Source organism: Wolffia australiana, chromosome 4 (assembly GCF_029677425.1).
Source record: "Wolffia australiana isolate 7733 chromosome 4, ASM2967742v1".
NCBI lineage: Eukaryota > Viridiplantae > Streptophyta > Magnoliopsida > Alismatales > Araceae > Wolffia > Wolffia australiana.
The window spans coordinates 19,197,848-19,208,865 of NC_135838.1; the positions used below are offsets into that span (position 1 = coordinate 19,197,848).

Below are 11,018 nucleotides of genomic sequence, written 5' to 3' on the forward strand. Positions count from 1 at the left end.
TAAATACACTAGATATTACATATATCTATCCTTAATAATTGTCCTTCTCATCTCACTTATATGATGGATACTATGTCGTGATCAATACAATCATACTTCAATATGGTGATTAAGTTCATTAGAAAAAACAATTTAGTCATAATAATTTGTCGTGTGATGTTTATAATGAAGTCATTGAATATGTGCAATGAATTAGTTAATTATGATGACTTCTTAATTCAATGACTACTTATTTTTAAACATGCATTCTAAATATTCATATTTGAAGGATGATCAAGATAAACATCAAGCTATATAGAAATAATAACACTATTTGATCCCACTTATATGATAATTATCATTGATCATGTGACCATTAGTGCAGAGATGCTAAGGAAATGCAATGAGTTCTCTTTAGAGAATGATTTCACAATATTGATTTATATGAATTTGTGAATGATATTGTACCTAAATGTAAATCAGATTGACTGCGGCGTAAAAATACTTAACAATTGGATTCAAATCAGTCTTAGATTGGATATGCCAAGATAAATGAAGGGGATTGGTGGTCAAGATGGGATTTTCCACCCTTGATATATTAGGAAATTGACTCGAGGAAGAAGGCGCATTCAATACCAAGCCAACATATTAGAGATATAGGTTTGAAGGTGATGGAGATATTGGCGAAGACATTCTCCAATGATCCTTGTTATGCATCAATAATAACTAAATGCTGTATTAGGTTTGAAGGTTAATCATAGTCTTAGTCAATCGTGCATCTCACACAGATGAAGGAATATTCATATAAGATAACTCACAGTGGTAAAGGTTCCATGAGAGAGAAATTATTACCATGTATATTCTAGAGCACGAGATGTAGCTTGGTGTATAATGGTTGGAAACCAAACGTATCAATTGTGTTAATCAATCTTAGATTCATTAACATATATATTAATATACTTAATTGATAAAGTTGGATAGTGAATGTTATTGGGCATTAAAATTATTAACTGTAATGATACATGGCCTAGAGGGTTGCATGCATAAGATCAATAGATGTTGTTAATATACTTAAACTATAAAGAATTTGCTGAAAAATCATTAAATAAGTATGCATAGAGGAGGACTCCTTTTTAGGCGCTGATGCCATCAAGATCAAGGCAGCTACCTTTAATTCTCCCCTTGTCAGATATATACCCCTTCCAACGAGAGTATGCATTTACAAGATCAACTAGATCTTCAAGGAGGATTGAAGATGTTCAAGATGAGATGCAGCATTGTAGTACTCATGCAGATATTTCTACAAGCCTGACACATGAACGGGTCCAAGATACTATTCAGAGAAGAATTTTGTTGTAAAATCAGTTCCACACAAGGTGATGAGATCATCTTAAGGTTTAGAACTTCTCCCAATTCAAGTTTGTTGATTTCTGCTACTCCGATTGATTTTGGATATACAATCAAGCCCATATAACCTAAAAGTAGAATTTAAAAAGGTCTTAAATCCCTCATGTATTTTCCAGGTGGAGATGACCCTTCCTCAATACTAACCACTCATTTTATTTTCATTAATTCCTCTTCTAAGGCATTTTGTTTTTTTGATAAATTCAAATATCAAAAAATTCTTACCCATATTTGAGTTTTTCAGTGGTACAAATATTTTGCATTAAATACTCATCAAGTCAAAAAACCAGAGTGCATATGGCACATATCATCTCATAATTATGCCCCCTTTATTGATACTTATTTAATTAAAAATATGGTCAGTCATGATGCATTATTTTTATGTTGTGACAATGACATAGATTTCATGTCATTTGGTAAAATCGGGAAGATGCATGGATGTTCCCTGTAGTGGTGCATCTCTTCATTACACTTTAATGTCTTTTTATACTTTAGTTTTTGTCCTTCATTGAAGAACACATGAGACATATCGATAGCTGAAGAAACACCAAGAAATTCAAAGCAATCAAGATGATGAATATTAAAATATTTTAAGGAAGCAAAACACTAAAGAATCATTGCAACATCACTCGTGAGGAGATAGAATATTTATATAAAATCAACATTTAAGATTGCTCAAAATCAAACCTTGATATCTGATGATCCAAATGCATATCAAGCTGAAATATTGAGGGAAGCTTTATTTTTCTACTATGTATTTATTATCTCCCTCTGATATATAACATAAGGCAACAAACGCTGTAAACATTTCCCAATTTTCTTCCAATATTTTTATTGAGTTGAAATAGAGTTAGTTAAGAGATTCTTCAATCACCCTTTGTATCTTAGGTGATAAAGGAGAAGAAACAGAAAACATGAGGATATCAAATTCATCTGAAAAGTGCCTTGATCTTCTAGGAACATAAGGACCTAGAATTAGCCTCATAAGCTAAATTATTTTCATCTTTATGATCATTATTTAGGTTAGATATATCTATCTTATCGCTCTTATTTCTCACTCGCTCTTTATATCACTGCAGTCTAAATTTTATTTCATATTAGTTTTCCAGATATTGTTAAAAATATTATCTATTATTTCCCTACCTCACCATTTCACTCATCACTGTTGGGTTCTATGGCCTTGATTTGGATGAAACTTAGATTGATTCATAGAGGAAGTCTTAAAACAGAATCAAATGGCATAAAAAAAAGCATTGAATCAAATCACCTAGGCATGAATTGCATTCTTGATTTCATATATCCTCAAGTGAGATGTGTTGAGATGTTCGTGTGTGTTGCCTCTAGACATACTCATAGGATCCTCAACGTGTCAAATTTCCTCCTTCGCCTTGATGAACTTCACTTACCATCACTCTCGATTGTAGTAGAAATGGTGAGGAGCTAAAGGACGAAAGGAGAAGAGCCTTGAACAATTATGGCCTAGGTGAATTTTTCATAAAAAATCCTAAATATTTTGTATTTCTTCTGACGTCAAAAAGACCATTGTGTGTGACCCATTTAGCCCATGTATTAGTCTAGTGATGACTCCACTAGCCCAATTATCTTTATTGACCTTACAAATGAATTAAGTATATCATCAAATATATTAATTAATGAGAGATTAATATAAATTAATCAATAGGTTGAGTCTCTTGTCTGTGGGGTGACAAGCTACACCTTGTGCTCTAAAAGATACAAAGGAATTTATATCTACCCACTCCTAGAACCTTTGTGCCATCATTTATTTTGTACGCATAGCACTTCATTTGCTTGACACTCCTTGGATGACATAGGGTATGATCCAATATCAAACCCTTATTTGTCATTCGAGTTAGTATTGATGCCTTAAAAAATCATTGGAGAACTCTTCTCTGATATTCCCCTACATTGGTGAAGAATTTCATCACATCATCTTCCTTGAGTTGTCTCCTCTAACACAAAGGGTGGACGATCCCATCTTGACCACTCAACCATCTTTGAGAACTTCTTGATACACTGAAACTAATCCCTTCATTATGAAGTCATAAATTATAGTTAAATTACAACTGTACGTCCAAAAGACATCTTTGGTGTCTCAGGTCTAAATACCTCTTACACAGCCATAACATGAATCAACCTGACTGGAACTTTTGGTATAATACCATTAAACGATTTGTATGTATAAATTGGGTGAAACCTTTCCTCTTAAGAGCACCCACTATCTATCCTTAGTGTCTCCACACTAATGACAACGTGATTGGCCATACTCATCATATGAGTGAGGATAGATAGTACTATTCTATTAGGATACTTTGATGTCCTTCTCGAGTATCCTTCGAATATGAATATCTAGAACACATTTTTAAAAAACAATGACCTATGTGTTATAATCACATCCTAATTCACTAAGTATGATCATGTGTTCATGTACTACATAATAAGCACCACACATGCACTATAATGAATACATTGTATTAATAGACCTGGAATGATATATGAAATGTGTGATTGGCTTGCCAACCACATATTTCCATCAATCTCACTACCTAAAATTTCAGAAGTATCTAGTTATATTTGAATGATTAAAGGTTTTATAAATATTATTGATCACGGTAAAAATTCAACAATGACATAGTTAACAATACAAAAAAAATTTCATCTAGGGTTCATCTTCGTTCATCCCGCCCAAAGGGGGAGCCCAATTTATTTGTTGTTCTTTGGTATTATGATCGGTACGCGTCGGAAAACTGATTACCGGTGGCCACACTCCATGGCTGACTGCGTATGAGGCGACGCGAAATCAATTTCAACCTTGTTCTTGCCTGAAGCGAGATTTTGGCATCCACCGCCGTCATTTCGCAGGCCATCGTTGATATATCTTCCTTTTAGCAAAAAAAAGACATAGTTAACAATACTAATTTTGATTTTATCACTGTCCTCCAACTTTTAATCCTCATGTCATATAAAATCTTTCAGGGCAAGAATATTTTTGTTCTGTCAATGTTTACTCCTGAACAATCAAATATCTAATTATGAAAGTGACCAAGAGCAAATAACAGTTGCCCTAACCATAAGGAATTTTCCCTTTAGAAGAAATCCCCTTCAAGTCTCTTATTCAACAACTTTTTACAATTTCACAACTACCATGCATCAGTAAATTAGTGGGAAAATATTTGGATATCTTTATGTATGACTTTTTTTGGGATCACCATTTTCTGCACATTTTTTAAATTTGTATAAAGTTTACATATAATCATGAGAAACAATTTGGTCCTCGTTTGGGAAATTTTCCATTTTACACTGCAGCATGGAATGAAGTCATCAAGAATGTATTGAAGGTTGGAAATGATAACATCAAAGTGATCAAGCACTTGACAACTCTAATTGACATCCACTTTAGAAAGATTGTTTTCAAGGATGGCTTCTATAGAATTAATAAATGACTTTACTGAAATGTCCAAACATTTAAATACATTTTCTCCAAAATATGAAGATTTTATTTTTGTTGAGAAGACCAAGACTGCTTCCATTCAGATCAAGAAGGCCTGCATACATGCCACCTATATGTAAGTCTGTTAACTAGGATACTCAAGTAGAAATTATCTTTAATGCTCTATAAGTCTTGGGATATAAAATAGAGAAAAATATTTTGAACATCTCCAATGCAATCAAGGCATTGGAATATTCCTAGATAATTTTCTCATCTTCAGAAAATGCTGGCTATTTAATTTTTCTATAAAAAATTTTCTTAGTTTTTTGTTTCTCCTATTTTTCTTAAATTGCTTCTTTGAAATTACTAGTCAGCAAAATGGAAGTTAATCCTCTATTGATGAGATGGATTTTAATATTATAATTATTTTATGATATCAAGGATGGAAATTCATGGGTAAATATAATTTCTCATCGTGATTATAAAATATGACAAATCAATTCATCTTTTCTCATCCATCATCTAATAGATTTTAGCAATCCAAACAAGTGAGTGACCATGCTATGCTCTTATAAAAATCTCCCCAGATACATTTAAACATGAAGTGATTGGAATGCGCTTGACTCGTACATATATGATAAATAATTGTATTGATACTAAATTTATAGTCTTCAATACTATATTATAAATTTAATCACTTCAAGTTACCTAAATTAATTGTGCAGATTACTTGTTGAATATTTGTTTGACTGTCGTACAGTGCCTTTCTTAAATATTATCAGAGGTGACCTTATATAATGTTTGAGAATCAAAGTGATTGAGTATATAAAAATGAGTATATTCTATGGACACAAAATAGGGGTAAATTTGGAAATAGATTTTTATGAAAGAGCTAGAGAAGGCTTAAGGGGTCATTCCAGAGAAGGTAGTTCGATCTTTCATGAACAACTTTGTTGCTTGAGGATGCCAAAAATACATTGACTATCTATTTTTTTGATATGTGTGTCACACCGCCCTACTCTCAAGTATTTTTTCTTGGGGCCTTCACATAAGAACATTGGTCAGAAACTTCAAAACTCTAGACTGGATATCTTTGGGACAATAATAAGGGCTACCCCTCACTTGTCTCAAAAATAATTATGGCTTTCTTCTCATCTTTCTCAGTCCATAAATAAGATAATTCCAGATATTATAAACATGTATATTAGATTTAATCAATCATTTAGAACAACCTAATTCACCCTCTTCTTAGGTCATCCCTCAGCGAGACAAACAAACACTTTTGATATTTTAATCTTTAAAAAGCTGATAATGCTATAATATTAAAAATGTATTGAACATTGAATGTGTATTCTTATTTCTAAAACAATCATGAAACTGTGAAGTTATAAGAGGAATCATTTCATGTCATCTTACTATGTTCTCAACCATCTAAGTGATGTTAAATACCAGATAATCACAACGATGACCTATGCCATAAGACATGCACATATCCATAGACTAAAATTTCAGGTCAAATAATTAATGTATTAACCTCTAAAAAGTCATTATATCTTTTAAAAAAAGTATTTTTTCTTCTACAAATGATACTGTGTTATGTTTAACTTATAGAATGAATGTTCACTGATAATAAAAAATAACATAATAACTTCATGGATTCTTGTGTTTACTTTTATTAAATTATCAATAATGCATGCTTTTAAAACTTTAAATCATTTATAAGACTTTAAAATTAATTTATAATTTTATCTATTTATGCTATTTTTTCAGATTTTTTTGACATTAGTTTCATAAATAAAATATTTTGATAAGTCAGGAAATATATAATTAGAATGTATGTAAATGTTTTAAGGGTTTTACAATATTTTAAAATTAAATTATGGAATTTATTTATTTTTTGGTATTTTTTGTAAATTTTCTGACATCAAATTGATAAATTAAAATTACAAATATTTTTTTTTCATTCAGAATATATATTTCTGGATTTTTTTAAAATACTAAGGGTTAAATATATTTTTGGAAGGATATTATGGTTTTTTATTTTTTCGTATTTTAATAAAACTTTGTGAGATTAAGTTCATTAGGAAAATATAAATTTAACTTTATTTAAAATTTTAATGGGTGTTTTGGGTTTCTCCCACGTTATGAAGAAAATTTGTGCCACAAGAATCAAGGATGAGGGAGAAAATTTGACAATTGAGAATGATTCAACTTCCATTGTGATATCTAATGATTTGGGAGGAGTTCTTGATTGAAATTTGAGTGTAACTTTGTATTTTTCCTCTCTATCCATCCACCATCTCTGTCTATAAATAGATTCCCCATGCTTGAAAAAGTTCACACATCAACTTTTTGCTAATTGCAATAATCAAAGTTTCTGGTCATTCAAAATCCCATTTGGATTAGAGTCGTATACTCTGAAGTTAAAAGATTGAAGGAGTGATGATGTGATCAAAATAGTGAATAAAAGGCACTGCTCACACCATTGGGCACGTGGTTGTAAGGTTACTGTGACCTTCATCCTTTTACCTAGGTTGTCACCATCATGCATGACGTCATTGACTTCACCACTCGCCAACCTGTATTCACCTATATCCCCATCACCATGTGTGATGGTAAAAGTGGCATCACTCGCTCTGCTCCGCCCCTTGTCACAATTTGCAAGGGTCAACCATATCCACTCACTCCATTCGTGCTACCATCATCAAGCGTCACCTGGCATTGAAAGCACCAGCTAAGGTATTTATTTATAATTAATTAAATTTCAACAAACCCCAAATTATTTTATGATTTTTTAACTAATTAAGTTACTCAGGGAAATTATTTACTCATCATTTTAGAATTAATTAAAATTAATTTTCACTATTCAGTTTATAAAAATAAAATTAATTCTTTAAAAATAAAAAACCATAAAATTAAAAATGAATTTAATTTAAAACAAATTTAAAATTCCTAAAATAAATTCAATAATTTCCCGATGTGGATTGAACCCTTTTTCAAAAGGAAAATTATTAATATTTTGTTTGAATCATAAGCCTTAAACAACCTTACATCAGGGTCTATCATTAACAGATTTGCTGAGGTCATAATGTGCTGAGTGAAGTCTGAGGTCATAGCAGACCTCCACATGCATAATGTAATTATCCTGAGTTTGAATATTTATCAAGATATAATCGAGGTGTCATAAATAAATGTCCTGGACTTTATGCTTTAGAAATGCTCTCAAAATACGAAGATTATGCACTCAAAGCACCCAAAAGAATCTGTCTAAGTCCCTTTTTCAGCTTAACCAGTTTTTAATTTTCTTCACCCTTTGTTCATTGGTATTGATGTGAATTAATTGTATTAGATGTTGATATCTGAATATGTAAAGCTTGAGGATCAATAAAATCTCATTCAAAATCTACATAAATGCATATTAGTATATTTGGTATGCAAAGACGATATAAACAACTCTCAACTAGGATTAACACCCGAGACATTTAACAGTGGCTCGTGCAGATTAATTTTCAGAGTGTACAACAAAAATAGATCATCAAATAAAAATTGGGTTCCTCAAGGTGCGGTTTAATGCAGTTTGATTTCTTCTTTCAACCAAGTGGGTGAGATTCATGAAAACATTAGAATAATTTTTGGGACTGGCATTGTGGGACTATAGACATTCATTTTAGGAGAGTGTTGAGCATTAATGTAGGTCCATTCCAGCGTATAAAACGTGGGCTTTGTCGGAAAACACTGCCCAAAGAACGAGGAAATGGATACCGTTTCTTTCATGCAATCAATGGACTTTATGTGATTGTGAGAGAGACTGGAGAGAGCGATCTGAAGAAAGCTTATCCACGGGGGACGATAAAAGATGAAAGAGAACCGAGCGGAAGAGTCCAGTAGTTGAAACGCGTGGAACGTTATCACCGACGGCGAGCCGGGCCCAGCATCGACCAAAGTCAAGCCTACAATTCTTCCCTCTGTCACCATCGCTCACGGCGATCCCACCTCGTTCACTTTCATCTTGATAGAGTCCCAGCGTTGTCGGTTCAAGAGAACTACCTGAAAACCCCCGAGTAGTCTACCCGATACGTCCATTGACCTACCTACCGAAATCCGCCTCTATTGTTAACTCAGTCAACCAAACTCTCTTATGCATTTCTTTGTGCGTATTTTCCGTCTCGATGACGTGAACCAGCGGTTGTCCTTTCGCGTCATTGGCTTTCCCGGACAGATTTTTCAAGACCAAAGAAAGCCTGAAAGTCAGAGCGACGTCACTCGCATCCTACTCTGGAAACGCTGCCAAACTCAATATAAATCTTGCACAAAAAACTACGCTCCCGTTACCTCATTTAAGAGAAATATGGGGCTCACGTGCGCAGCGAAGACGCGTGTCCTGATGGGTCCGCCTCTGCCTCTCTCTGCGGTTTCTCCTTCAAAACTCGAGATCATCTTCTTCCTCCGTCCGTGGTTGCTTCAGATTTCTCGACCCTTCGTTTGTTGAGAGGAGGATTAGGGTTTGACAGGGCCAAAGCATGGAAGGCATCCGACGACGCAGAGAATTGGCAGGGGAGAAATACGGCGAAGCCGCCGCCGACTATTCCGGCGCGTTCAGCGACTGCAACAGCGACCACTCCGGCGAGTTCACCGCCGAGTCTAATCTCGTCCGCCGTCTCCGCCTCTCCACCATCTCCGACGAGCTTCTCTGCAGGCTGATCTCGAACCTAAGATCAGAATCCTCCGATGCGCGTCGCGCGGCAGCCATGGAACTCCGTTTGCTAGCGAAGCACAGCATGGAAAATAGAGTCGAAATCGCCAAAGCAGGAGCCATTGGCCCTCTTATTTCCATCATCTCAGATCCAGAGCAGCAGCTTCAAGAGCACGGAGTGACGGCGATCCTTAACCTGTCCCTCTGCGACGAGAACAAGGATTCGATCGTGGCCGCCGGTGGGATAAAGGCGCTCGTGACGGCGCTCAGTTCGGGGACTTCCACGGCTAAAGAGAACGCAGCGTGCGCGCTTCTCCGCCTTGCGCAGGTGGAGGAGAACAAGATCTTGATCGGACGGTCGGGCGCGATTTCGCCTCTGGTGAGCCTTCTGGAGAGGGGGAGCTTGAGGGGGAAGAAGGACGCGGCTACGGCACTGTACACGCTTTGCTCGACCAAGGAGAACAAGGTACGGGCTGTGGAGGCGGGGATTATGAAGTCTCTTGTAGAGTTCATGGCGGATCTTGAGTCTGGGATGGTGGACAAGGCAGCCTACGTTGTTAACTTGTTGGTGGACGTGGCAAAGGGGAGGACAGCGCTGGTGGAAGAGGACGGGATACCCGTTCTTGTGGAGCTTCTAGAGACGGGATCGCAGAGACAGATGGAAGCGGCCATCTCCGCGCTTGCTCGGGTATGCGAGCAGAGCGCTGCCCACTGCGCGATGGTCGCCAGGGAAGGGGCAATCCCCCCCTTAGTTGCGTTCTCCCAGTCCGGAGGACTCAGGTCCAAGCAGAAGGTGCATCTCGTCTTCTTCCTCTTTTTTATCATCATCGTCTTCTTTTTATCTGCTTGCAGTCATTGAAGGTTTGTTTTTCCTCAAATTCTTTCAGGCCGAGGTTCTGATCAGGCTCCTCCGCCAGACGAGAGAGGAGAACTGAGACGGGTGGTCTTCTGTCAGCGCCTCCGCTGTTGTGAATATTCCTCCACGGGTTCAACACCGTAGGGAGAGTTGAAAAAACCCACTGTTAGAATTGAAATGCTGAGCATTTAGGTGTTACTTCTCTTTGTAACATTTAGCCAGGGTGTTGATCCTCGACACTCCCCCACAAACACATGCCTCTGGCCATTACGCATACACATGCCGTCGGGATTTAAACCTGCAACCTGGTTCTGATATCATGATAAGATACAAGGGTGCTACTTCTCTTTACCTCTCTCTCTTTCTCTAAAGCCCAATAGTTGATTTCTGGCCTGACTGAAGTCAAAGTTGATGAGAGTGAAAATAAGTTATGGATGAAGGTTGAGAGAGGGCACGGTTGAGGATGGAGGTGAGGACCGTGGAGCCGCCAAGTTGTGGAAGGTGGCCCTCGGCTCGCAGAAGCTCGACGGTGGTGTGGCTGCTGAGATGAGCCTCCAAATGGGCTGCCACCGAGATGGGCATGGAGCTGAACCATGCCCAAAAACCCCTCTCACATCTAGAGTTTGACTGTCCCGGTC

At 36.4% G+C, this 11,018-nt stretch overlaps 1 protein-coding gene across 1 annotated transcript; it reads left to right on the top strand.

Annotated features, from left to right (window-relative positions):
* Positions 1 to 9,198: 9,198 nt before the first annotated feature.
* On the top strand, positions 9,199 to 10,731 carry LOC144702249 (U-box domain-containing protein 14-like). Its single transcript, XM_078574219.1, has 2 exons — positions 9,199 to 10,317; positions 10,412 to 10,731. Exons 1-2 carry the CDS (start codon positions 9,352 to 9,354, stop codon positions 10,457 to 10,459), a joined length of 1,014 nt encoding a protein of 337 aa, XP_078430345.1. The 5' UTR covers positions 9,199 to 9,351; the 3' UTR covers positions 10,460 to 10,731.
* The last annotated feature ends 287 nt before the right edge of the window (positions 10,732 to 11,018 follow it).

Excerpts from the sequence above, each read along its gene's own strand:
- LOC144702249 (XM_078574219.1), top strand. The coding sequence starts at position 9,352 with ATGGAAGGCATCCGACGACGCAGAGAATTGGCAGGGGAGAAATACGGC. Across the intron at positions 10,318-10,411 it reads GACTCAGGTCCAAGCAGAAG|GCCGAGGTTCTGATCAGGCT; the intron begins GTGCATCTCGTC and ends AAATTCTTTCAG.